Source organism: Sander vitreus, chromosome 21, assembly GCF_031162955.1.
Source record: "Sander vitreus isolate 19-12246 chromosome 21, sanVit1, whole genome shotgun sequence".
NCBI classification, from domain to species: domain Eukaryota; kingdom Metazoa; phylum Chordata; class Actinopteri; order Perciformes; family Percidae; genus Sander; species Sander vitreus.
Window position 1 is genome coordinate 9,383,146 of NC_135875.1, and position 26,705 is coordinate 9,409,850.

The following is a 26,705-nucleotide window of genomic DNA, read 5'->3' on the forward strand; positions in this document are numbered from 1 at the left end:
GTCAAGTGTGTGTGTGTGTGTGTGTGTGCGTGCGTGCGTGTGCGTGTGTGATTAAAAGGATGTTCAAAAAAGAGTAGGCCTACATGATAACACACAGATGAGAAGCTCCTGAAAACTGCCTCAGCCAACATCATCTAATTACAAGGTCGCAGCTGCAGACAGATTTTATTTGTCCCAAAAAAGGAGTTGGCTGGGATGCAAAGTCTAAAAACGATTTACAAAAATTGGCATGTATGTTGCCTAAATTCTGTGTTTAGTGCTGAATATTTGAACTACACTTGGGTGCGATTGACATCATTTACATATATGTTTATTCCATGCTACTATCAGACATGTAAGCTTTATTTTTACAGTAGAGTTGCATTAAGGCTTGTTTGATGGTTAAGAGCTTTAGCAGTCTTCATTGATATTTAGAAATGTATTCAATTCAACATGTGTCGAAGGGGAGTGATAATGACCCAACAGCCCCCCCCTTGTGGAGAAGCTGCAGCCTGTTGAAGGGGAATGGCTGAACTCAAGTGTTTGAATGAGTTCAAGTATTAAGTGTTTCACATCTAATGAAAAAGCCATCAATTAAAATACTACTTATGGTTTTACGAAAGCCCATATTAAAAAAAAGAATCCACCTCTTGAGTTTTATTTATGTTTTTATTACTTTCCTTTATAAATCTGACATAATATTTTATAATTTTGAGATACTATCATGTCATATTTATAGGAATGTAGTAATTGTGTATTTATTTATGTTTAAATGGCGTTAATGAGCTTCCACACAACTGCATCCTACTGGATAGGCCTACTCTAGAGACTAGGCCTACTGCACATGAATTAATAGGTAGCCTAGTTTAAAAAAACAAAAACAAAACACAGGCATTCTTTAAAACATTAGATTAGAAAATGAAGGTGTTTTTAAGCATATTTTTAGAATGCTATTTGGGGACATTACCGTCACAGTCCTTGCCACTTTACATGTGATTATTTTTTTGGATAATCAGGCGATTATGACAATGGGCACTGACGCCCTGTGCAAATCAAAACACGTGTGAAAGCCACGCTGGGAAGAAATTACGCGCCGGTGCGCACTGTGCGTCAGCCAGCCCCAGCCAGAACAACTGCAAACTTTTAACAGCTTAATAAATATAATTTTAGCAATTAAGAAACCGAGTGGAGGAATTTTGCTCATTTCTCACATAATCCGTCCAAGTTCGCGAACATAGAATATGTGGTAGACTGATAGTTTTTTTTAAATATTTCCGACAGAAACGAAATGGACCCTTAGCTAGAGTGGTAGGAAAACCTTTGTGGGCTCTCGTCCGGTTTGAGAACTATATGTGTCATGTCGGATGAAAATAATTCAGCGGAGCCAAACATTTGTCCTGGAAGTGAGGAATGTCCTGCGGAAGATTCATTTGGCTTCGGAGATGATCTGGAGTTAAATCAGTTCGATGGATTGCCCTTTTCCTCCCGTTACTACAAATTACTAAAAGAGAGAAATAGTCTGCCAGTGTGGAAGGTCAGGTGCGACTTTAAAGATGCTCTGGTAAACAACCAACTGGTTATTGTGTCTGGGACAGCAAAGACTGGGAGGAGTACACAGGTAAGACTGTCAATAATATGAATATCTAATAAGGAAAGAAGCTAGGATGAAAACTATGGCAAATGTGTTTTCAGAGAGATTTTTAGGCTACTAAAGAGAAATTCACATTCAATTTGGATTCATTTCCAAGGGAATTAGATGTTTCAATTTCCATGGCCTTGGGGCGTTAGAGTTACATAATGGTGCATCTTACTTTACTTTTCCAACTTGTTCAGTGCTCAGGGACATCTTCACTTCCTTCCAGTCTGGATCCAAATACCAAGCATTACCCAAACAAATTTGTATGAATTGCATGCAGTTTATTGCTACATGCTCAATCCAGCCTATTCAGTCAACAGCAAATTTGAGACGTCTGCTCCCCTTGATTTGATTTAAATGTGAAGTTGTTTTTCTGCCAAGCATCGCCATGTTTATCTACTGAACAGCAACAACTTCTCTCTTTTAAAATAGTTTTGATGCTGTGGATTTTTCATTTGATTTATTTATTTTTTTCTCACTTTGACATGAATGAAAATGTGAGCTTGTGTGAACAGGCTGTCCATCTGCAGATACTGTTGTGTCACTGTGCTCCAGCCTGACAGCTATGCTTCACAAAGGCTCCAGCAGGGGTGTTAGGGCACCTCCTGCTGCTAAGCCCTGATCCGCTGGAGCCACCTCATGCTGTCAAAGCAATTTTGCATTATTAGCGATAATACCATAGGATATCTCCTGTCACTGTTTGTTTTGCTGTGTGCTTTAACAAAAGCTGTTGGTACAATCATGAAAAGGATGCTTGCCACTGAAAAGTGAGGTTACGTAAATAGAAAAGGAGTTGTGGAAAATAGTTTGACAGAGAAATCTGAAGCACTGTCCACTAAAGACATACAATGAAATGTAAAAGGTGAACAACATTTAGTGATTGTCTTTCAGATCCCTCAGTGGTGTGCAGAGTTCTGTCTGTCTGCCCAGTACCAGCACGGCATGGTTGTGTGCACACAGACCAACAGACAGCAGGCTGTAGATCTGGCCTTGCGCGTGGCAGATGAAATGGATGTCAATATAGGCCATGAAGTGGGCTACACCATCCCTCTGGAGACCTGCTGCTCTTCCGACACTGTTCTGAGGTCTGATCACTGAGCTGTTTAACAGCCGCACACTTGAATGACACTTTTCTATCACCCACAAACTATCTCTGTCACTCTTAATCTTTCCTTTGCCGGTCTTCCTCAGTCACGTCATGGATGAAATGTAGAAGCTATTATTCTGAAGTTGCCACTTAATGGTCGCTGTTCAGCAACATAGTTACATAGTCTTGCTTTATAATAGCTCCACTATTAACCCCTCTCATGGCGTTTATCACTCAGGTACTGCACTGATGATATGCTGCTGAGAGAAATGATGTCAGACCCTTTTCTGGAACACTTCGGGGTCATTATCATCGACCAGGCCCACGAGAGGACAGTAAGCACAGACATACTACTGGGTCTCCTAAAGGACATCCTGCTGCAGAGGCCTGAGCTCAGAGTGGTGGTCCTCGCTATCCCACCCGTGACCGACAAGCTGCTGAGTCACCACGGCAGCATCCCGCTCATCAGTCTGGAAGCCTCGTCTCCTGCTGAGGCGGTCCACAGCAACTGCGGCAACAAAGACTACTTCTTCTCAGCGCTGAGACTGGTGCTGGAGATCCATCGAACCAAAGAGGATGGAGATGTGGTTGTGTTTTTTGCCTCAGCTGAGGTAAGCGATTGTTGCATGTTTTTAAGAGTGCTTTTATTGGACCAAAGATGAGACTGGTTTAACAAATTTACTTTGCTTGTAATAACTTCTGCAGGAGGTTCATTGTGCCCACAGCATCCTCCAGAGAGAAGGCACCAGGCTGGGAGCCGAGCTGGGTCAGATGGTGCCTGTGGTCCTGTGTCCACGCCAAGGAGGGCCACTGCCTGCCCTCACTGACCAACCAGGCTCCAAGAGGTCCAGGATGGTTTTCCTCTCTACCAAACAGGGGGAGGATATTTGGTGGGCCACCAAGTCTGTGAACTTTGTCATTGACACAGGAGTCCAAAAAAAGATGGTACATTTCTTTCCAACAAAACGTACTTGCCTTAAATGAGTAATAAACTGATATTAATTGGCATGTGGTTTGGACTTTGTAGGTATACAATCCAAGAATAAGAGCTAACTCGGAAGTACTTCAACCCATCAGTCAATGTCAGGCAGACATACGCAGGCGGCTGTCTGGACCAACAGGTATGTCTGACGGTCTGCTAGCTGGACAATACTAAAAGGTCAAAAAAATGTTTCTTATGTTTTTCCATGTCCAACTGGTAAAAACATCCAGGTATGTTGACTGTAACAATGCTGGAGGAAGACTAATAAGTTAATCAAATAACTTCATGTAAAACCACAAATAAGTAGCTTATTTTATTTTTTTACTGAATTTAGTTCCATTTATTTCTTATAGGTAAATGTTTCTGCCTATATCCAGAAGACAGCCAGCTTCCTTCAGAGAACTCCCCACAGATCTTGGAGTCCAACATTACACCAACAGTCTTATTCCTAAAAAGGATGGAGATAGCCGGCCTTGGACAGTGTGATTTCATCGACAGACCAGGTGACGTAGCCTGCTAGTGGACACTCCATATGGTTATCATTGAACAAGTATTTTTTATTCCCAGGTTACTGGTTCCCACAGATGACGTCTCTCTCCCACCCTAAAACAGAGCCACAGAGGTGTATGCGGGAGGGTTTTTTTTTGGCTAGAGGAAGCACGAATGAATTTGCTCTGTGTAGCTGTTTGGGCCCAGTCAGCCATGATTTAGCTGACATGACAGGACCCTGCTACTATTGTCTGAGCTCTAACCACCCCTAACATGAACAGAACAGGCTAAAAGAGGCCAGCTCATTAACCATTTTATGTGTCTTGTTAGGGCAGCATCAGACCAAGTACAATGAAGAGGAAGTAGAGGCCAACTATACTGTAATATCTCCATATTCTTGCAGAATGTGGCATGGAAGTTACTTGACCTAATATGCATATATTTTAATGTTTTCTTGTGTAAGAGCTATGTGGAATTTGTACAGCTTAAAGCAAATAAGTGTAGAGATTTCATGTGATAAGAGCAACTTTAAAATTATTGCGACCACATAAATTGGTGAAAATGTGTGCAGCCTGTCTTGTTTTTAGTGTCTACCATGGTGTCCTTTTTAGATACTACCACTGGAAAGCATTGGGAGCCTCCTAGTGGGAATTCCCAACATTTATAACATAAATTCCACATATAGTGAGTGACTCAAACTCATGCTGTTTCATTTCTTGTTGCAGATCCCGAGGGGCTCATGCAGGCGATGGAGGAGCTGGATTACCTCGCAGCTTTGGATGATGATGGCAACTTGTCTGAGATTGGCATCATAATGTCTGAAATCCCACTGGACCCTCAGATGGCCAAAGCCCTGCTGGCATCCTGCGAGTTTGACTGTGTGAGTGAGATGTTAACGATCGCAGCGATGCTGTCTGGTACGTATGCGTTCCAACTTAGGTTTCCAATCAGAATAAGATTTGTTCCTAACAAGATCCTTTGATTGGTTTGTAGATTTACCAGGTGGACATTGGAATAGCTCATTTGCAGATGTACAAAGCTGCAATTTTTCTCAGACCCACAATCAGATGGTCTGTGGTAAGAGTGGCTTATCTCAGTGATGTGGTGATGGCACAGTGGATATGACACATCCCTTTGGTGTGGGAGACCTGGGTTCAATTCCCACTGCGATATATCAACCAATGTGTCCCTGAGCAAGACACATAACCCCTAGTTGCTCCAGAGGCGTGTGACCTCTGACATATATAGCAATTGTAAGTCGCTTTGGATAAAAGCATCAGCTAAATGACATGTAATGTAATGATGTTGACCTCTTTTGTTTCTTATTCATTTAGCGTCAAGCTGCTTCCCAGAGCCACCTGCTGGCATGACCCACGAGGCAGTCCAGTGTCACAGAAAGTTCCAGCACCCTGAAGGCGATCACTTCACCCTCATAAACATCTACAATGCCTTCAAACAAAGCCAGAGAGAACAATGTAAGACCCAGTTAGTGAACAGAACCAATCTATTCTGATCATCCTCACAGCAGTGTTTCTGAATCTGTTCTTCACTTCACTGTATATTCATAAAGGACAATCCATACACTGAGGTACTTTGAAAGTGCTTTACATTTCTTTTCTTTTTTTTTTTTACAAGGAATTAAAAACAGACAAATCATTACTAGAGAGATTATTTTAAGAGAGATTATTTAAAAAATTAAAGAGTGTCCAAGTTTGAACAGATGAGTTTCATGAGGTACATACTGCTGCCCAGTGTTTGAGTTTGACCAATTTCACTGTATGGGTTTTTTAGACTTCACCGCTGAAAAGTGGTGCCAGGACTATTTCCTGGATTATTCCGCCCTGAAGACAGCTGAGGCCATTAGATCCGAGTTGACCGACACTCTGAACAGGATCGAGCTTCCCATCTCTGAGCCCTCCTTTGGAACCAAGACCAACACCCACAACATCAAAAGAGCTCTGCTGGCCGGCTTCTTCATGCAGGTATATATGGAAACTACATGTCAGTTTTGATGAATTTGCCTCCAGTATTTCAACTGTATTGAAGATCGCATTGTCTGTCCCATTCATAGATCGCTCGGGACGTAGACGGATCAGGAAACTACTTCATTCTGACACACAAGCACATGGCCCAGGTGCACCCGCTCTCCAGCTACGGGGCTCAGTCACAGAAGATGGGTCTGCCAGAGTGGGTTGTTTTCCACGAGTACACCCTGTCAGACAACAACTGCATGAGAACTGTCTCTGAAATTTCCCCTCAAGTGTAAGTCGACCCCTTTTTCCAGCTCACTATCAGAAATGTCATGCTTGCAAGCAGATTAGAATTGAGTACTCATGGCTTATGTTTTCATGCACTACACTGGTAAGACAAACGTGTTTTTGATTGTTTTTGTTATTACAGTAAAAACTGAGCCATTTGGTCCCCATTTTAAGTCAAATATTTTTAATCCTCTTAAAATCTCCCCAGGAGGTGTCTGTTTTTTTTTTTTTTTTTTTTTTATAAATATAAAAATACTGTTTGTCATTTTAGGTACATTCAAATGGCACCGCTGTACTTCTTCTACAATCTACCCCCTAGTGAAAGCAAAGACATACTGCAAGAAATGTTGGACCCAGACGGATCCAGAAAACGTGAAGACGGGAAACAAAAAGCCATCGCAGTCAGCAGCGATGCCAATAGTAGCTGTGCAGTGTTGCCGCAGACTTATGACAGATGTGTGATTCAATGATCTAAAAATCAAAAATGCAAACTGTGATATTAACTTATTACATTGCTTAAGTTGTTTTGATGGCCACGCATACATGAGCAAAGGCTGACTCATGTCATGACAGCACATCACAAAATGTAGTAAATCATAAAGATCTTTATAAACCGGGTCCAGTACAACAGTTGCAGCTCCCTTGTGCCAGTACATCTACTGTATTTTCCTGAGTACTTGTATCTGAAGTTTTGTTTCTTACCTACATCCCTGCTCTGCTCTCCCCTTCAGCACTCTGTCTGGAAATGTGAGTATCCTGATGGCTTTTTAGATTTGATTTTTAGAATGAGCAGCAAAGGGGTTGCAGATGGATGTTGTCTGTTGCTGTACTTTAAAAGCAGAAGAAAACACCACATCACACCACCTGTGCACAGAACCAGGAAGATTCAGATTCAAAGAGATGGTCCAACAATTTGATGCATGTACAAGCTGCTAGAGAAGTACAAAGTACTTCTTTTCCCTCGTTTCTTATGCAAAGCTGTCCTTTTCAGACCTTTTTCATCAGGTTACTGTGATAAGTAAAGGTCTGGTTTTAAAATGTATGAACGAGTTGACATGCTGCCAGATTAAGAAAGCAAATGATTGTCAAGGACTGCAGATGTATAAAGCATTTATTAATCGGCAAGAAATCTACAGAAATGCTAGAAAATCCTCGGTAGAATGGTGCATTGGCACAACAATTCAAGTTACTGCTCCTGTTTTCACAAATGAAAATTGTATACTCCATTTTCCATTTCACGTCAAAAATCAAAGATCAAATTTGTGAAAATCCGCTTTCTACCAAGTTATGTTAAAGGAACACGCCGACTTATTGGGACTTCAGCTTATTCACCGTAACCCCCAGAGTTAGACAAGTCGATAGATACCCTTCTCATCTCCGTGCGTGCTGTAACGCTGTCTGACGCCCCCAGCATTAGCTTAACCTAGCACAGATCATGCAGGTAACTGGTTCCAACTAGCCGACTGCTCCGAATAAGTGACAAAATAACGCAAACATGTTCCTATTTACATGTTGTGATTTGTATAGTCACAGGGTGTACAAATAATGCCATGATCACCAGTCACGTTCGCTACTAACTAGCTATTCACATTCGTTTTGTTGACGGAAGTAACTGTGCTTTTCGTTTGTTGCGCTAAACACTCCGCCCAAGTAGCAGTGCTTCCACTTTCTGATAATGTAGTTCCCACTTAGTATACGGTTAGAATATGGCTGTCTCATGTGACCTTATTTGTACACCCTGTGACTATACAAATCACAACAAATGTAAATAGGAACATGTTTGCGTTATTTTGTCACTTATTCGGAGCAGTCGGCTAGTTGGAACCAGTTACCTGCATGATCTGTGCTAGGCTAAGCTAATGCTGGGAGCGTCAGACAGCGTTACAGCACGCACGGAGATGAGAAGGGTATCTATCGACTTGTCTAACACTGGGGGTTACGGTGAATAAGCTAAAGTCCCAATAAGTCGGCGTGTTCCTTTTAAGGGGAAATGTGGTACTATCAACTCAGTACATTTATAGAGCTTTACCATTCAGTAATCTGACTTAATGGCAAATGCACCCTTCTCTCCCTCCATCTGCTGATACTGGATTCCAAGCTCCCACATATCAGCTGTTGTCATTAACACACGATTTATCATTTAACTGTCTTGGTTGATAATCTTGTTATAAACAAAACCCTTTTATAAAACATGACCTAGTGCTGTGTTTCTATTTTTAGTCACATAATATAACAGTTGTATATTTCTGCAGTATAAGCAGGGTATGTGGAGGTTTTCTTTTGCATTGTAGACCAGGAAATTTGTAAAAGCTGCATCTCTAAAATTACTATAAAAAAATGTAAATGTCAGGTTTATAATACTGGCACTATTGTAGCTGACAGTACCAAAACATTTTCTTTCACAGTCTCTTACGAGAATATTGAAGCATTTCCATGAGCCTGAAGGTCTTCAGTGTGGGTGCCTTAAATTTATTGTGGAGTTCACACAGTTAGGAATTCTTTGAGTTTGGCCATAATAGCAGGCATTCTGTCTGCTGGTATCAGCATCACTGTCCTGAAAGGCTTCATGGGTACATCGTCAAACGACCACCTGCCGCTCAAACAGGAGTCTGCCTCTTCCTGGACGGAGTAGTGGAACTTCATGATGGCTTGCTGTAAGGAGAATACAGACATGTGTTTCAGCTAATCAGATAATTTTAACCAAGCTATATGGGGCTAGTTCACATCTAAAGAACAAAAAAGTGTTATCCAAATACTGTATGTGTGGCACTTTCTTATATTATCAAACATGTATTTAGCATCTTAGACTCTGCTTGCATTTACTTGACTTTACCTCATAGAAAAACTCCTCCTCTGCATTGATAAACATGTATTCGTCTTTGGGAGCTCCTCCTCTGGCTGGAATACTCTTGCTTGCTTCTTTGCAGGTCTTGCTGATCATCAGACAATAGTGACACCTCCCACTGGGCTTATTCGTCCTCTGAGCTTCAGCTATTTCTTCCCTGAAGGACAGACAGAAATTCTGTTTATTTGCCTGCACAACACTTTCAAAAGACTGATTTAGTTTTGATCCTGAACAAGGATGATTTTTTTTTTTTTATTCAAACCCCAGACATACTACAGATACTCCTTCAGCTATTCCAAACTTAAATGCATTCATTAAAAGTAAGTTAACCTATCTTCAAAGTTTTATTTTTCCCTCTACGAACCACCATTAGGTCAAGTATTCAATTAAGACAGAGAAGAACTAACTGGAGTTGTGTGTGCAGTGGGAGGGCGATCTGTGGGGGCACATTGATGAAGCGCTCACTCAGCAGTAGCCCCACAGGTTTGCTGGTGTCATTGAAGATCTGCTCTAGCTGCTCCGTCACACTGTGTGTAGCATTCTTCTCACACTGATCCATGATCAGCTCCTTTACTTCCTCTACACATTGCACATCCTGCCAACATCAAAATAACAGCGCGTATGTTAATTTCCTCCATTATCAGAGCCCCCAGTAGCCAATTAGTCTGTAAGGTTGGTGCCAGTGGGGTTACCTTTCTCTCTGTAAGGTTGAGCATAGAGATGAAGCCAAACACTTCATCTGGGTCGTCATCATCGCTGTCTTCTGGCACCTCAGCTTGCTGGAGCAAAGTGAAGGGACAAGTGAATACACGTTAGAGCCAATACTGCAGAAAAGTCACCTGCAAAATCTGAGATGGAGTTAAACTAAGGAGCAACTCACCTTGATGACACTTCCAACATGATTCTGTTGAATGATGAGGTCTGTCATCTCTGATGTATTTACATGAGCCTTCAGGAAGAGCTGTATCCAAACATATCAGTTAAGTGACATCAGTGAGGCCACGCTTCCACCCAACACATGACATGTGAACATGATAATTTAGATGCAAAAGACGAATATAGTCTCAAACCTGCTGTAAGAGTTTCTTGACGCCATTAAAGTCGTTGACTGAAATGGTGTGGGCTTCGAAGTCAACCATGACCTCCTGAAAGCGAAATAATAACAAAGCAGAGAGCAGTTAACAAAACAGAAACCTGCCTGTGTAGAAAGTTTTTAATGAATGTCCTTTTTTATATTAATCAAGTAACGTTAGTGTTTCATGTAACGTTACTTTTTGAGTAAAGAAGTTATTTTAGTTTCACTCAGGTTAGGTGAGTAATACTAAGCTTTTCAATCCTGGCTGACAGCAAGAGTAACGTTGATGCTAATGTGGTTCCTGTTACGGTTAGCCGACAGCTGAGTTTACGTTAGCTAACTAGCTAACTAGGCCATGCACAGAATTCACATTCAAAGAATTGTTTGTTGTTTACCTCATTAATCTCCTCCTCTGAATCCTCGCTGTCCTCCTCCCCGGAATCATCATCCTTCTCCGGATTCTCATCGGAGCTGTTGTCACTTTCCTCAGGATTTTCACCCAAACCTACTGCTCTCCTCTTAGCAGAAGAAGCCATGCTTGCAAACAGGCAACACGAGTGTCAACTGAGTGGGCGGGGCAACGGTTAAAGTTCAGTTCACTGAGAGGTAGGAAACTGAAAGTCTGAAGCCGCCATTATGGCTCCCACTGTACACGACTTGCCATTTGCTGTAGCAACCTTCAAGAGCCACAATGTTGGCTTGTCGCCCGTCGCGAAAATGGAATAAACCATTTTAGATAAAAGGGATAGTTTATAAATTGCATATATATGTGCCTAAACTACTATTTTTCCGTTATAAATAGGGATAAGTTACATTATATAGTTTACCTATTGATTCTATATTTGTTGGAATAAATAAAATTGTATACAATTAACTTTAACAATTGTGGGTCCTTCTCATCTATTCAATGTTATACTCCCCCCTTCTTGGCCGTGGCTGAAAGTTGTCATGCACTCAGCGGTAGGGACTAAAGGTACATGAATTACGTGTAATATTTTGTCTTTTTTGATTATCCGTTGTAATTCATATAAATGTACCATACAAGCCAGATAAATTAGCCGCTTATTATTACTAGCTAGGCATTACGGAAATGTTTTAGGGGGATGGTTACGAGCTAGCTAAACTGTCATTCAGTATGTCTTGCTAAAGTAAACAATAACACAGAAGACATGCCACGTCTTAGCTAATGCTAGCTATATAACGTTACACAATACATGCATTTAACGATAAAGTGTGGCATTATTGCTTTCCATTTTTTTCTCATATACAGTCCAACAATCGTGACTCAACAGTACTGTTATCAGCAGGTTGCAAATGACAGTTTTAGGGTGTAGCTCACACCCTCTGTCCTCAGTGCAGTTTAAGTTTCTGACTTGGCTTTATTTTCGATAGCAGCATTCATATTTTATCCTGGCTTGTTCTGTTTTTTAAGGTATTTGTCAAGATGCACATACTGCTTCTCAAAGAGCCAAGAGATGGAGAGTCTGGACCTGATCCTTACATTAAGGTAGATGCACTTGTTTTAACAGTGTTGTGTATGTATTTTCAGCGTATGTCATTACAGCACTCCACTTTTTTTGCTTTGCATTTCACAGCAAATTTTGACAGAAATGTATTATTTTGATTCCACAGGAACTGGCATCACATGGGCATAAAGCAACTCTAATTCCTGTTCTGTCTTTTAAATTTGTCTCATTAAACACCTTGTCAGACAAGGTAAATTCCATTGTTACACTATTTGATTAGTATTTATTTTATTCATTTACATATTATACTTTTTTTGTATCTGTTGTTTAAGATGTCTTCCTATTTCAGCTTTTCCAACCAGAAAAACATGGAGGTCTTATATTTACCAGTCCAAGAGCAGTGGAGGCTGTAAAGATGTGCTTAGAAGCAGAAGAAAGAAGGGAAGGTGAGAGGATGCAAAGGAACTTCATTTCAAAATAATAATAATAATATTTTTTGCACCCTGTACCTCGTTAATAAATCCCCTGGAAGCATGTGTTTGGTTAAATGTCTATCAATGCTGTGTACTGTGTTGCTGGACTGCTAAATAAGATTTGGAACAATTTCCTTGATTAAATGTTATCCTTTACCTAATTATTATTTCAGAATGGAACAGCTCTGTGAAAGACAAATGGAACACCAAGTCCATATATGTGGTTGGGAAGGCAACTGCTGCATTAGGTGAGTTATTGTCACATATGAAAACTCTTTAAATGTTTTTTTTATTTTTTAAATTGTGCTTTTTATGAACCCTTGTTATGTTAATACTAATTCTATAACAGTGTGGCAGGCACCTGGTGCTGACGGAAGTGTGTGAAGTGATGTCACTACCCTCAGTCATTTGAAAATAGGTTGTACACAAGTGACAGTTTACTGCGAGGTGCGGCATCTTCCTGACGTGTGCTTCACCTTCTTTCTTTAGTGACACTTGATCTCTTTGTTGTTGTTGTGTATTTAGTAATTGAAACAGTTTACTAAATCATTCATTTGTGTAATTATTCAGTAACATGTTGCTGATATCGACAGTCCATATCTCATAATATAATCCCAATCCTTTCTGTGTTTTTTCCTGCACAGTACAGAATCTGGGTCTGAACCCTTTGGGCGAGGACACAGGGACAGCAGATGTGCTATCACGTCTTATCATTGAACGTACGATATGACTTTATACTCACACATTCTTCACAGTTCAGTTTATTGGGAAATTTACAATTGTTGTTGCTGATATGGCCTTATACTTAATTCTCATCATAGGAGAGGACAAAAATATTTCACCACTTTTTTTCCCCTGTGGCTCAATCAAAAGAGAAGTCTTGCCTACGGCTTTAAGGGAAAATGGTAAGCATTCTCCCCTATTGTGCCTCAGGATTAAGACTCAAGGTGATAAAAGTCCCACTGGGGCTACACTAATTATAAAATAATAATTGTGCTACCTTTATCACTGTGGGGATCTGTTTCTTTGTTTCCAGGAGTGCCCCTAGAGACCCTGACTGTCTATCAAACAGCTGAACATCCAGATCTCGAGAAAAATCTAAAGACCTATTTCATAGAGCAGGTAAAACTCCACTCCTTCTGCTATTTTAGAGAAGGCTTTTCTAAATGTAGCAACTGTTCATTTGTCTGTGCCTTTTACAGGGCACTCCAGCCAGCATAGCTTTCTTCAGTCCATCGGGAGTGAAGTTTTGCCTAGAAATGGTACAGAGGCTGTCAGGTGAACAGCTGACACAAATAAAGGTACCTTCTCCTCGTAGGCACACACATAAAATAATGCATGAATCTGTAGTACTTCAGTGCCTCTGACAGTCACTTTAACTACTTTGTTTTCAGTTTGCAGCCATAGGGCCTACTACACAAGACGAAATGACAGCAGAAGGCCTGTGTGTCAGCTGTACTGCAGAAAAGCCAACAGCTGAACACCTGGCTGCAGCGATAGCCAAAGCTCTACAGTAACCACCCTCAGAGAGCTCTTAAGTCCATCCACTTTATCTTCTTTCTTGGTGTATTCTGTATGATTGGTGTATTCTGTATACTTATTATTTTTATTATTATGTATTGTCATTTGTCTGTTTTACTTTTACAGTACTAGTTTTGTTTGTATGTCAGCTAACTTGGTAATTAGCTTTTTTGCCATAAAAAATGTAAGTGAATCTATTTATATTTTGAAAATAAAATTGGGTCAGTGTGCTCATATGGAAGGTTTGGTCAGTGGCATTGTAAACCAGTGTGTGTGTGTGTGTGTGTGTGTGTGTGTGTGTGTGTGTGTGTGTGTGTGTGTGTGTGTGTGTGTGTGAGAGAGTGTGTGTGTAAGTGTGTGTGTCCTTGTGTGTGTGTGTGTCCTATTTAAAACAGGTGTCAGCAGAAGTCATGGCTGGCCTATTGTCCACATGAAAGTTAAGGTTTCAACTTCTTTCCACAGGTCAACAGCAATGCATTTAAAACCAGTGGAGCGTGTATAACACATCCATACAATTCAGTCAAATAGAGCAGTTGGAGACAGTAAAGACTGGTTTACTTTTCACACAAAGCTGAAGAAAGTGGGATACGTCCATATAGTCACACCTGTAGATGGGTGTGGAGAAACTCAGGATCTGCCTATAAAGCACTGTGGCTTCTTACTTGTATAACCAATGCCACGATGCTGACTTTTATCCAGCTGATGATTTTGCTTCTTTGGACGAGCATTAGCTCAGCTGATGCAGAGAAACTTTTCCACAATCGGGATCATTCTGATGTGCAGCCCTTTAATTCTCACCAAGCTGAGGTTATAACAGACAAGTACACAGCAGAGGTACAAATCTTACCATTTTTTTCAATTGCTCTGTTTTGTTTTTAAAACTTCATTTTATGATTGATTAAAGGAGCCATATAATGTCACTCATGTCTTGTTATAGTTATTTCTCTCTAGATATGGATTCATTAAGCCGGTGAACTGGGAGGAGATCCAGTTTGAAAATTCAGATGCCTCTTTTAATGACGACTTCCTGGATGATCTTCAAGACACGATCCAAGAAGGAACATCAATGCATCACTCGAGGGATGGTCCTCAGGATGGCGAACACAATGACCACAACAGTCTAACTGAGAGCCAAGCATTTATTTCAGCACTTAAAGAGTTTCAGACAGTATCAGGCCTGCCTGCCACAGGTGTGTTTGATGAGGCCACCAAGGTGGCAATGAACAAACCGAGGTGTGGAGTCCCTGACAAGGAGATTAACCTGGACACCCCTGTAGCACCTGAGAACAGCAGTGCCTCAGATACTGAAAACAGTTTCAGTGAGACTGATAGTAACAACACAATCAGTGACTCTTCCTTTGGTACTGCTAACTCCTCTGAAGACGACATATTCAATGTTAATGACACAGAAAGTGTTTCCAATGACACCAGCATGAATTACACAGACTTGAACTTAATTGATCACATTTTAAACAACACTTCTCTAAACAGCTCACATGATATCAAAATGGACAGTCAAATGGTAAATATCAGCGTGAACGCCCATCGGAGCGAAGCAGTGCGACGCAGGAAACGTCACCTCGCCACTCTTGTGTCCAAAAGCAGGCACAAGAGAGATTTGAGTGAAACAGGTTACATGGCCTTTTCTAAGAAGATGTTGAAATGGAGGCTGATAGGAGAAGGCTACAGCAGTCAGTTGTCCATTGAAGACCAGAGGTACATCTTCAGACTGGCCTTCAGGATGTGGAGTGAAGTGTCTCCGCTGGAGTTTGCGGAGGATACACGTTCCCCACTGGAGGATGTTGATATCAGGCTAGGCTTTGGCACAGGTAGGTCTGACTCAATACATACACACTTATTGCAAAATATTATTTTTTTTAGGGAATTAGTGAAAATTATTTTATTTTATATTATTATTATTATATTTTAGTTATCTTTTACTACTAGCCTACTGTTTTCAAGATAGCATCACTTCTCTTTGGAGTTATACTGTATACGAAAACTAAAGTACAGTACAGAGGTTTTTCACTCACTCAGTCAGATATTTACAGAAAATACACAATTCACATTTTATAATTCATTCTTGCGGGGGGGATGTAATGTTAAGAACCAACATATTTTAGCTGTAATGGCCATCATCAGCCTTCCATACAGCAGGATGTGTGAGAATATGTTGGTTTGGTACATTAAAGCAGCCCGTCGTGTGAATTACTGTGCTGATAATGTTTTATCAAATTGACTGAGAAATTAATGCATAATTTTTTTTTCCTTCTGTGCGACTATATTTTTCACAGGAAGGCATCTGGGTTGCAATCAGAGATTTGATGGCACTGGTCAAGAATTTGCCCACGCCTGGTTCCTGGGTGATATACACTTCGATGACGACGAACATTTTACTGCTCCCAATGCTGGCAGTGGGATCAGCCTTCTCAAAGTAAGCATGGTCAAAGGAATCATCAGGTGTATAATGGAAAAGAATAATCTGGGGTTTCATTCTAAAAAGATTTCTTAATTTCCTATGTATTAGGTAGCAGTTCATGAGATCGGCCATGTTTTGGGTCTCCCCCACTCATACAGAGCTGGCTCGATAATGCAGCCCAGCTATCTGCCCCAGGAGTCAGGCTTTGAAATGGACTGGATGGACAGGAAGGCCATACAGCACCTCTATGGTACATGGTTACAGCACCATCTAGTGGACACATACACACACACACACACACACACACACACACACACACACACACACACACACACACACACACACACACACACACACACACACACACATACGCACACAGAAATAGATTCAGACAGACAGACAGACAGACAGAAATAGATTCAGGTTTATTTACATCACGTGTCAAAGTCAAGGCCCACGGGCCAAATCCGGCCCCTAGCAAACTTTGATCCGGCCCGTAGATCAATTCAGGTTCACAATAACTTTTTTTCAGTCTTGGCGCTTTATTCGACATTTTTGACGCTATTTTTGACATTTTGTGGGCTTTTTTTAATGTTATTTACACTTTTTTTTTTTCAAAACTTTTGGCGTTTTTGTTGGACATTTTTGGTGCTTTTTCCGAAATTTTTTATGCTATTTCTGACATTTCTGATGCTATTTTCAATGTTTTTCATTGTCAATAAACTATACATGTCTGGCCCTCGATGTGATTCTCTTTTTCCAGTGTGGCCCTTAGAGAAGTTGAGTTTGACACTCCTGATTTACATACTTACAGAATGACACAAAACCAATTTGTTTTCTATATGCTTTTGTTTGAACCCAGGAGGATGTAAAGGTCGATTCAACACAGCATTTGATTGGATTAGAAAGGAGAAGACGCCCTATGGGGAGGTGGTCATCCGCTTTAACACCTATTTCTTGCGAGACGGCTGGTACTGGCTGTATGAGAACAGAAATAACCGAACGCGCTATGGAGATCCAGTTGCACTGCAGGTTGGCTGGCGTGGAATTCCCATGGATGGAGTGGATGCTTATGTGCATGTGTGGTCCAGAAAAAAAGATGCTGTTTACTTCTTTAAAGGTAAGCCCCAAAGAGAAGCCTACATAAGTTAATACTTTATGTACAAACATGTTGTGTAGTTCACTTTTCGTCATATAGCTCTATTTGGTACATGGTGTTTTTTGTGTACAGGTGCTCAGTTCTGGAGGTATGACAATGAGAATGATCAGGTGTTCAGACAGGACCCTGAAGGCCACCGCTATCCAAGGCTAATCTCTGAGGGTTTCCCAGGGGTGTTCAGTCCCATTGACACAGCCTTCTATGACAGGAGGGACTCTCGCATCTACTTCTTCAAAAACACTCTTGTAAGAAATCCATCCTTATCTTCCCTTTGACACATGACACAGATTAGTTAGATGAGGTAGGTTAGAAATCACAATAGCTTTGGGGATTGTGTGAGAGAAGGCCAGTGAGGTGACAGTTTAAGGGATTAAATCAAGGCTGGATCGCCGACCAGGCAATGTGGGCAACTGCCATAGTGTCACAGACCACCGCAAAAGCCCCATGTTCACTGTGTGACAAGTTTTGGTTATTTAATTTAATTGGTTATTCAGTTTAATTAATTGTCAATTTGTTCGGGAATATCAACTAAGGTGAGTCCTGCATTATTACCTTACTATTAATCATTTTGCGGCCCTGTCTTGTAAAGGGAGCCTCTGTCAAAATCTAACAAAATCTGTTAAGAATTCCTTACATTGTGATAATCTAATTACCACAAATTAATTGAAACACAGAAAACCTGAGGCACACACTATGTTTCACACAGGAAGGCATCTGGGTTGCAATCAGAGGTTTGATGGCACTGGTCAAGAATTTGGTCAAGAATTTGCCCACACATATTATTACAGCATTGGACTACTTGTTGGTTTCTGGGCATATTATTTAGCTGCCATGTATAGTCTACTGTGTGCTCAATGGGAACAAAGAGGCAACAAGGCACAAACATAATACACAGTAAGTATTATATATGTATACAGAAGCAAAGTCTTGGTGAGACCAAAGTCCAAGCTAATTTCTTGTTTCTCAGCATTATGAGGGAACATATTAATGCAAACAAAGCAGCTACACTTCCTCAGCGATTTCTTTGTGTGCTGTAATTGAATTGATTTCTATATAAGAGGGAAAACAATTATCTGTTCAAACAGGTGTATGCATTCAATGTGGAAGCCAACAGCTTGGCAAGAGGCTTCCCCAAAAACATCAGAGATGTTTTCCCTCCAGTGGTGAGTGGAGACCATCCAGATGGCAACATTGACTCTGCCTACTTCTCCTACACCCACAATGCCATCTTTCTACTCAAGGGCACCCGCTTTTGGCAGGTGGTGGGCAGCCGTGATCGCTGGCGCCGGCCCTTTCTGCCACGAAATGGCCTGCTGCCACACAAGGATGTGGATCAGCACTGGTTCGACATCTGCAACGTTCATCCCACTGCACTCAAACTAACCCGCTGAGTTTGCTGAAGCAGAGATCCATTAAACCCTACTGATGTGTACTGATATGGACTACTGATATTCACCTGTTGTGGTATGTATACATGTTGTCATATGTGTGTAGACACCAATTGTCTTCTCTTTTTTATATTTCTCCATAATTCAAGATCTTAGACAAAAACAACTGTTTTTCTTTTCTGTTGGCTCACTTTCAATGAGGTGTTGTTAATACATCAGCTGCTCTGTCTGTCTCTCACATAGAGGTGCCAAATGCATATTGGCATGAAAACTGTCCTAAAGGACCTTTTATGATTAAGATATTTAGAGCATTACTGAAAATATACTTATTTATAGAATGGTTACTTATTCTTTATACAACTTCATATTGAGAACTATAGTGACTTCTCTTGTCGGATATATTGGACCTATATATATCGAAGAAAGATGCGTAAAGGTATCTGTACTATTATGCATGAATAAAAATGTAAATGTATTCTGGGTAAAGTAACAGATTGAAGAAGACATTTTATGTAATGGTTTAAAACATATATCATCAGAAATATTACACACAATGGATGGAAACATTGATCCAGATTCCTCAGGTTTCTTATTTGCGCAATATGTTGCTGGGAGGGATACAAAATGATAACCAGATCCACTCGTTGCCCTGTGATGATGATAGAAGTGTAGGTCCATGTGGTCCCATGGCCTCTTGTAGCTTGACTGTCTGATCTCAGCACATCTGCACTGAATGTATGAAACTATCGCTTCCCTCTTAATCACCTGCAGAAGCTCTAATCTATAGCTGCCTGCAGGCAGGAAAGAATATCACGTCAATTCATTAAAGTCAAGTCAATTTAAATTCTATAGCACGATATCACAAATCACAAATTTGCCTCAAGGGGTTGGAAAACCATGATACTCCCCTTTACAAAAATCCATTCAATGCTCTGATTGATCCCCTGCAGTGCAACAAGCTTTTGGTCTGACCTGGAAGAAAACAATATAAGCTTTATCAATAAAAACCTGGAGTTGGTGGAAAACATCTAACCAGTGATCCATTTCTTTGAATTCCTTCTTGTTAAGAAGTGTATGGTAAATGATTTACACACTATCAATCCAAAAAGACCCGATTCAAATTGAGATTGAAGTAATCATTTGAGCACGGTGCAAAGAAGCAGACATTGATTCTGTAATCAATATGTTACTTGAACACTCTTATTAATTCAGCTCATCTTCGAAGATTAAGCTCCTGGTGGGCCTCAGATAACTAGCGTTGTGCTCCAGGCGTTCCATAGGCTATATTAATAAATTGAAGTAGAAATCAATTACAAGCAAAGGAACAAAATGTCATGGTAAGTGGGGTTACAGAGACGGATGTCAAGAGATGATGAATCTGCTCACGTATGTACAGAATGAGCTTATTGTGAAGGCAATAACAGCATACAAATAACTGCCCTTGTTCATCTTTTTCGGCAGATGTGTGCTTGTCTTCTTCAGATAACATTCTGTTATGGTTTCGGTATTTTGCTTTGCATTTTGTTCTATTTCTTTTGCCTGTGTGTTTATTTCTGTTGCTGTCTCCTGTGTTGTATATTTGTTCTGTATGTATTCTGTGGACTGTGTTTATTTCATTGTGTATATTTTCTGTGTATTTCGTTCTATATATTTCTGATCCCTGTTTTGTATTATGTTCTGTTTTCTGTTTTATTTTGATAGTCTAGTTTTCTGTCTTGTTGTGTCTTGTTTTACTTCCTGTGTTTTCCCGCCTTTTTTGATTATTCTGTCTCTCCTAATGTGTTTCACCTGCTGTGTCACCTGCCCCTCGTTACCTCGTTACCCAGTGTATTTAGTCCTTGGGCGTTTCTCAATCTGTGTTCTTCTATGGACTTGTGTTCTTGTGTTCCTGTGAAACGGTGTCTCGTGTTGCCAAAGTACTGTCCCAAAACACAAGTTTGCATTTCACCAAGAACAATTAAGATTCCTGGAAATGTTCTTGACACGCCTATTTTACTGAGGATGCGTTGGTTGGTAACTTGTATGAACTTCGCAGCACCTGTATCCCAACATTCATTTCGGCACTTTTATTTCGCCGTTGACGGATCGTTTGTTTAAATAAACACATGTCCATCATAAGATTAACGGGAACCTGTGGTTAACTGCCTTTTCGGAGTTAAACTCCACAAGCACACACGCACGCACGCACGCACGCACGCACGCACGCATGCATCGTCTCAAACTCTTAACAGTGTTTTCTGTGCTTGTGAACTTGCGAGTTCATTCTTCCAAGAACAACCAGCAAGAACGTTCTCCCCAAGAACACAAGTCCGTTCTTTGCATTCTTGAGATTGAGAAACACCCCTTGTGTTCGTGCCTTGCCATTTTGTGTGTGTTCGTGTTCCTTCCCCGTGTCAGTTCTCTGGATTTGTTTTGTGTCTGCTGAAGCCTCAGGACTCCGTTGGTTTGATCCTGTGTTTGTTAAAATAAATCTTCACGTTCAACCCTTCTTCTGCCTGCCTGCCTCTCCCTGCATTTAGGTCCTCTAATTCCCTGCACCCATCACACATTCCTTGTAATTTTCATGATATATTTAGAATTTGAGTGACTACATTGCAATGGGCATCATGTCTTGCTTCTTGGTTCAAATCCACTTACAATTTTAGAGATTTCTTTTTTATTATTACAATTTTTACAGACATATTATCCCTCCAAGAGAATGAATAAACATCTTGTAATTCAGCGTGAAGTCGGATTAGTTTGAATCTAATATGCCATGTTGCAGTACATTGCTGCGTGGTTGACATCTCAGCAGGAATTATTGATAGACTAATATTGAATCCAGTATGTTGCAGTACTGTGGAGGCTTGTGATCTGTTTGTTTATCTCATTATGAAGCACCATACATCTCCTGCACCCTGGAGTTCTCCACACAGAGAAATCCTAAATACAATGCGAGTCCCCGGCTGCCATACTGCAAAGCTCAATGATCTGTGTTTTTGCACTAACAGTATTGCTATTGAAGCTCCCTTCCCTACACCCTGGGCCTCTTTGGATGCGACTAAGATAAATGAGATCAGTCATGCTGATGGAGCCCAAGCCTCAGAGAGATTCAAAAACCTGTGTCATTGCACAGGAATTCACATGGGAGGCACTTGAGAAACAGGAGAATCTGACAAAACAGCACATTCATTTAACAAAAAATCTCCTAAACTCTGCCAAGAAAATAACTTGCAGTGCTGTTGCGTCATGTCTGTCTCAGAGCAGTGTGGAGAACATAGGGATGTATTCCAGAACGCTGTAACCCTCGGCTGCGAATTGGGCTGCAATGTAATGCAAATGCTCTTCGTCAGTGTGTACACAGTGCTTGTTTTTGCCTCTGACAGAATCAGATTGTCATTATAAGTGTCTATGGGAAGATGGTGAAGTCTCGTTCTGAAATCTTGCGAGGTGTCCGGGGAGTTTGTTGTTTTGGAGTAGGCCACAGACAGCATAGCTTTGTGTTGTCTAAAAGATTTTCAATTGTGCATTTCTGAATTGTCCCAACAAAATTGTTGAGCTGCACTTAGCAGCTTCCATAGACATTAGGCCTACTTTGGATACGGACAGGCTGACGTTGCGACTAGTTGTGCTATATAGCTACAAATTGATTCTAACACTTCAGTCCATACACTGCGCCTTAGGGTCTGAAGTGACCATTTTGAGCGTGATGACTACTAGAGTGCGGATCGGGCCGCATTTTTCTGTCAGAGCCCAGCCCGCTTTCAACAGAGCAGTAACCGAACCCGACCCGAGCCCGACAGGCATTAAGATATTTATGTCCGAGCCCGACCCAAGCCCGACACAGTTAAAATCTCATTTTTTTTCTCATACTAATGACACATGTACGTTTGTTTGTGTAGAAAGCTTTTATTAAGCAACTGTAGGAAGGCATTTGGAAATGTCAACAGATGAGCGCATCAGCACACACAGGGCAACAAGAGCACGTTAACACAGGCGCGCACAAGAGGCCCAATCATATAGCCAATTGAAATTAAATTAACATAGGCCTACCAAAAATGGCCCAAGCTAATAGAACAAAATCCCAAAAAATAACACAAGAGGTTCTGTGGGCCTAGGTCTTTACCTCTCTGTACCTCTCTCTACCCATTGGCTACCTACATAATGAGCTGTTTTAAATTTAAAATGTTCAATGTGATGCGATGTGACCGAGTCTGACCTGAACCCGAACATCATTTCTAAATGTCTGTCCGAACCGTATCCATCCTCTAATGACTACTGCTAGCCAAAGAGGAGAAGAAATCCTATACTAAAGCACATTTTCCTAAAGAAAAAATGCCATTCCAACAGTAGAGAGTTGCAGACAGAGTGAAGGTAAGCTAACGTTAATGCTATTAGCTAGGTTGACCTGGCATCAGAAAGCATGGCAGGATAAGGGCAACTTCTTCATCTTTCCGTAATGTAACTGTCAGTGGCAAAAACGAGCACTTTTAGTTGACGTACATTGACGGTGCACAATTGCGTTTTTTTCTTGCTCAATATTGGACCAATTTCAAAGATTTTTGTTCGTATTAGTCACTTAGACACACATGCATGGGGAAATAAGGTCCTGTTTGCCATATAAATTACCCTTAAACAAACTACTGCATGTAGATGCAGTGGTGTGTTGCATTTAAATGTATCCTCTGCGAGCTCCAGTCTTTCAACGACATTGTTGTCCCGTAACCCCGATCTCCAGGGTTGACTTAAAGCTATGATGCGTAGTTTCTGTCAACCGCATGAGGAATTCTAAGTAACACTGCAACACTGCAACACTGTCGGCGCATCCACATGATGCAAGCCTTTGGTAATCACGCACCAACCCCACCCCTCCTCCATGCAGTTGCTAGTAGCGTTTATCCCGTCAAATCAACAAGGACACGTAGGATTGAAAAAACATGATGGACTCTTCAGAAAAGGTCATTATCTTGTAATTTTTATTTTTATTATGTCCGCTATTGTCCTTTCTCAGCGGGGACGTAAAACACATCACTCAAGCTTCTGCGTGAGAAAGTCACCGGACTACACCATTTTGTAAACATAGTTAGCCATACTGAGCAATACAGAGAGAGTTTTGTGGCTTAATTAGCTTCGTATCAACTCACTTGGCAATGCCTTGAATGAAACAGGCGTTCATTAATATAGAATAGTTGCGCACTATGGCTTTAAAGGGCCCATCTAGCGTTGAGATCATATATCGCAATCAAGTCTCTCGCACGACGCAGTTCAAAGTACGTATTACAGCTACGGTAGCCTTCACGCTTCAAAAAGATGGCCTCTTGCTCTTTTCAATATCCTTTTTCTTTTTCTGGGCGAAAAAGAAGACTCCTGTTCCTGAAATTTGGATTTTGAATACGTGTGGTCCTCCATGTTTCCTTCTTCAAACTTGCCGGGGCCAGGGAAGCTACGATACCCATTAGCAGCATTAGCAGCACCTGTGAGTTTATCATGTGACAGCGAAAACGCAAAAGGCGGAGCTGTATGTCCTGTATGTCCCGACTAACGTATTTCAAGATGGCGTATGAATATGGAGCGTCTACTCCAGTTCATGCAAATGCAAATGTAAAATTTCAAGCCAAGAGGAATACTTGGAATTGATGGTGGTGGTAAATATTCATGAAAAAGGACAAGTTTGTGAATGGGCAACACAGATTTTGATAATGAACAACTAAACACGTTACACACTGGACCTTTAATAGTGAACTCAAGGATATCACTTTGAATATGTTCATAGAAAGAGAACATTTCCACAACTTCCCCTATGTTAGAAATTATGGCATTTTATCCTCACACCTTGTGAAGGATGTTGAATAGTTTCAATTTATTATAGGCTACACTTGAGTTGAGTAACGATAATTGTACTAGTCATAATATTCACACAGCACCGTGAAAATCTTTTATGCCCTGTCTGCCCTTGTAGGAACAGAGTGAGTGAAGTGGCAACCTCATCAGGAAAAGGAATAAACAATTCCATTACTTCAAGAGTATTGATCAGTAGCCATGGAGGATGCAACAGCTTCCTGCATCCCATTCCCCTACCCCACTCTGGTGTACCTTGATATTTCCTCATCCCTCACTCATTATGACCCACCAACTGGAATTCAAACTCATTTATCTTCCTGGTGTCTTGCTGTCAAAAGGGTCTAACACAATTTAAGTTTCATTATAAGGCAGTAACAGAATGGGCAAAATGCCATGTAACCTTCTCAGATAACATATTGGCAAATTCAGGGGTACTCTAGTGTTTTATTATTGCACTTCCATAAAGTTCAGGGACTTGCAGGAGACAAATCTAAAAAAGAATGAACACAATTGAATCAGCAGGGGTTGAGATATCTTTATAACTTTTAGTCCCTGTATGTTCCAAAAACACTGGATCCTACACTTCCCACAATGCAGCTCGGACATATCTTTTTGTTCAACCCTCTCTGCTTGTTAAAGCCCACCTCTCTCAAACGCCATGCCCCTATGTTTTAACACAGGCAGATTATAAATGTGTAGTCTTCAAGCTAAGGTAGCCTCAGACTTGACAAAGTTCCTCAGACACAGAAGACATACAACTGTTTAAACAGGCTAAGTACTACTCCCCAGTAAACTGAGCTTTATAGAGAGCTCCTTTAATATTCTGGATTATTTCAATTACATAACTAGCAAGCAAAAAAAAATGCAAACTATACATACAGTCTATGAAACTATAGTATAAAAACATTAACAAATAAAAATAACAGTAATAAGAAGACAACATCCTAAAGATTGGAGTAAATATTACAATTCATGTGTTGTTTTTTTACATGCTTCTATACGTACCCTTCCAAGTACTTACATGTCCATATATAAAAAACACCACAATCTGCACTAAACTGCACTGCACATTGACAGGCCATAGATTAGCATATATACTGTGAAGTGTGGTGTAATTGCTGTATAAAAATGTAAATGTAATAATAATAATAACTTTTTATTTATATAGCGCCTTTCAAGAAACCTAAGGACACTTTACAGAATTACTGTGGCTAAGCTAAAGGAGGTTGTAGGCTGTGGTAAACAGGTGGTGTTTCAGGAGTCCAGGGATGTAGCATTTCATAGGAATACACCATCTTGTGCCTTCAAGTAGGTAAACTAATCTTTTATGCCACAGAAAAAAGAGGCCAGTAGAGGGCAACCTCAACACATAGAAGTGGTTCAACTAGTCCTCAGGACTGCTGTATTAACCCATAATTGTCAGTGTCTATTTTGTATATCACATTGGTTCTCATTTTTCAACGTATTGAGTATATACATATATATATATACCTTTAGAATGAGAAATATGTGTTTTTGGACCAAATTCTTATGAATGCAATAATACAAATACCAATATTGGGTTATTAATGTGTAGTTTTTTGGGGTATCTTTGTGCTTTTATTGGTAGGTATCTTGCATTGTATTGTTGCATTTCTGTGTGTTTGTGAATATGTTAGTTGTATTTTGAGAGCAGAATAAGAAAGGGGAGGATTCTTTCCGCATTCTGTATGTGTCCCCAGTTGTCAGAGACCTACTGTGGAAATGCTGTCGTGTGTGTGTGTGTGTGTGTGTGTGTGTGTGTGTGTGCGTTATCCTGAAATGACAAGTTATGGAAATACATTTACCTGGGTATACACACGCTATGTGCTATGTTTCAGTACATTTCACTATGTTTGAAAGGGAATTTGTAGCTGATGCCAAAGATTCCGCTGGCATACTGAGGTAGAGTGCGGATCAGCATTTATTCTGCAGGAATAAGCAAGGAATTCAAACTTTCCTGAAAAGCGGATGTTGAGTGGAAAGTTGTTTTGCGCATTAACTCTGAGTGGCATTGTTAACAAGGCTCTGGCTTGTTTACAATGGTTCAAAAATCAAGCAGTCTCTCACCTCAGTCACAGCAATAGACG

General features: G+C 40.6%; 4 protein-coding genes across 7 annotated transcripts; 3 read left to right on the forward strand and 1 right to left on the reverse strand.

The window, feature by feature from the left end:
* The first annotated feature begins 1,096 nt into the window (after window positions 1-1,096).
* On the forward strand, window positions 1,097-7,418 carry dhx32a (DEAH (Asp-Glu-Ala-His) box polypeptide 32a). The gene is made up of 11 exons (XM_078279427.1): window positions 1,097-1,597; window positions 2,507-2,700; window positions 2,941-3,313; window positions 3,408-3,647; window positions 3,730-3,823; window positions 4,038-4,187; window positions 4,899-5,090; window positions 5,508-5,648; window positions 5,965-6,155; window positions 6,245-6,435; window positions 6,703-7,418. Exons 1-11 carry the CDS (start codon window positions 1,337-1,339, stop codon window positions 6,899-6,901), a joined length of 2,226 nt encoding a protein of 741 aa, XP_078135553.1. The 5' UTR covers window positions 1,097-1,336; the 3' UTR covers window positions 6,902-7,418.
* A 1,461-nt stretch (window positions 7,419-8,879) lies between these two features.
* bccip (BRCA2 and CDKN1A interacting protein) lies at window positions 8,880-10,922 on the reverse strand. The gene is made up of 7 exons (XM_078279428.1): window positions 10,747-10,922; window positions 10,347-10,421; window positions 10,157-10,237; window positions 9,969-10,055; window positions 9,684-9,871; window positions 9,265-9,433; window positions 8,880-9,083 (listed from the first exon to the last, which is right to left on the reverse strand). Exons 1-7 carry the CDS (start codon window positions 10,885-10,887, stop codon window positions 8,913-8,915), a joined length of 912 nt encoding a protein of 303 aa, XP_078135554.1. The 5' UTR covers window positions 10,888-10,922; the 3' UTR covers window positions 8,880-8,912.
* A 356-nt stretch (window positions 10,923-11,278) lies between these two features.
* uros (uroporphyrinogen III synthase) lies at window positions 11,279-14,047 on the forward strand. 2 transcript variants are annotated; one of them, XM_078279365.1, is made up of 10 exons: window positions 11,279-11,324; window positions 11,784-11,858; window positions 11,984-12,067; window positions 12,167-12,263; window positions 12,464-12,538; window positions 12,935-13,009; window positions 13,112-13,195; window positions 13,327-13,412; window positions 13,493-13,591; window positions 13,685-14,047. In XM_078279365.1, exons 2-10 carry the CDS (start codon window positions 11,796-11,798, stop codon window positions 13,805-13,807), a joined length of 786 nt encoding a protein of 261 aa, XP_078135491.1. In that variant the 5' UTR covers window positions 11,279-11,324; window positions 11,784-11,795; the 3' UTR covers window positions 13,808-14,047. The 2 variants fall into 2 exon arrangements, with proteins under 2 accessions (XP_078135491.1, XP_078135492.1); XM_078279366.1 differs by lacking the exons at window positions 11,279-11,324; window positions 13,112-13,195 and having other exon boundaries at window positions 11,371-11,858.
* A 93-nt stretch (window positions 14,048-14,140) lies between these two features.
* On the forward strand, window positions 14,141-21,265 carry mmp21 (matrix metallopeptidase 21). Of its 3 annotated transcripts, none has more exons than XR_013503737.1 (8): window positions 14,141-14,645; window positions 14,749-15,640; window positions 16,106-16,245; window positions 16,339-16,480; window positions 17,093-17,350; window positions 17,462-17,634; window positions 18,475-18,853; window positions 20,239-21,265. XR_013503737.1 is itself a non-coding variant. In XM_078279364.1 (8 exons), exons 1-8 carry the CDS (start codon window positions 14,493-14,495, stop codon window positions 18,778-18,780), a joined length of 1,986 nt encoding a protein of 661 aa, XP_078135490.1. In that variant the 5' UTR covers window positions 14,141-14,492; the 3' UTR covers window positions 18,781-21,265. The 3 variants fall into 3 exon arrangements, 2 of the variants coding, with proteins under 2 accessions (XP_078135490.1, XP_078135488.1); XM_078279364.1 differs by having other exon boundaries at window positions 18,475-18,552; window positions 18,631-21,265; XM_078279362.1 differs by having other exon boundaries at window positions 18,475-21,265.
* Window positions 21,266-26,705: the final 5,440 nt, after the last annotated feature.

Bases quoted from the DNA above. Each gene is read 5' to 3' on its own strand.
- dhx32a (XM_078279427.1), top strand. From the start codon at position 1,337: ATGTCGGATGAAAATAATTCAGCGGAGCCAAACATTTGTCCTGGAAGT. The intron at 2,701-2,940 runs GTCTGATCACTG...TTTATCACTCAG, and splicing joins TCTTCCGACACTGTTCTGAG to GTACTGCACTGATGATATGC. The intron at 6,436-6,702 runs GTAAGTCGACCC...TTGTCATTTTAG, and splicing joins TCTGAAATTTCCCCTCAAGT to GTACATTCAAATGGCACCGC.
- bccip (XM_078279428.1), bottom strand. From the start codon at position 10,887: ATGGCTTCTTCTGCTAAGAGGAGAGCAGTAGGTTTGGGTGAAAATCCT. The intron at 10,422-10,746 runs GTAAACAACAAA...TTTCGCTTTCAG, and splicing joins CAGAGGAGGAGATTAATGAG to GAGGTCATGGTTGACTTCGA. The intron at 10,238-10,346 runs GTTTGAGACTAT...GTTTGGATACAG, and splicing joins TCAAGAAACTCTTACAGCAG to CTCTTCCTGAAGGCTCATGT.
- uros (XM_078279365.1), top strand. From the start codon at position 11,796: ATGCACATACTGCTTCTCAAAGAGCCAAGAGATGGAGAGTCTGGACCT. The intron at 11,859-11,983 runs GTAGATGCACTT...TTGATTCCACAG, and splicing joins GACCTGATCCTTACATTAAG to GAACTGGCATCACATGGGCA. The intron at 13,010-13,111 runs GTACGATATGAC...TTCTCATCATAG, and splicing joins ATCACGTCTTATCATTGAAC to GAGAGGACAAAAATATTTCA.
- mmp21 (XM_078279362.1), top strand. From the start codon at position 14,493: ATGCTGACTTTTATCCAGCTGATGATTTTGCTTCTTTGGACGAGCATT. The intron at 14,646-14,748 runs GTACAAATCTTA...GTCTTGTTATAG, and splicing joins CAGACAAGTACACAGCAGAG to TTATTTCTCTCTAGATATGG. The intron at 17,635-18,474 runs GTAAGAAATCCA...CTGTTCAAACAG, and splicing joins ACTTCTTCAAAAACACTCTT to GTGTATGCATTCAATGTGGA.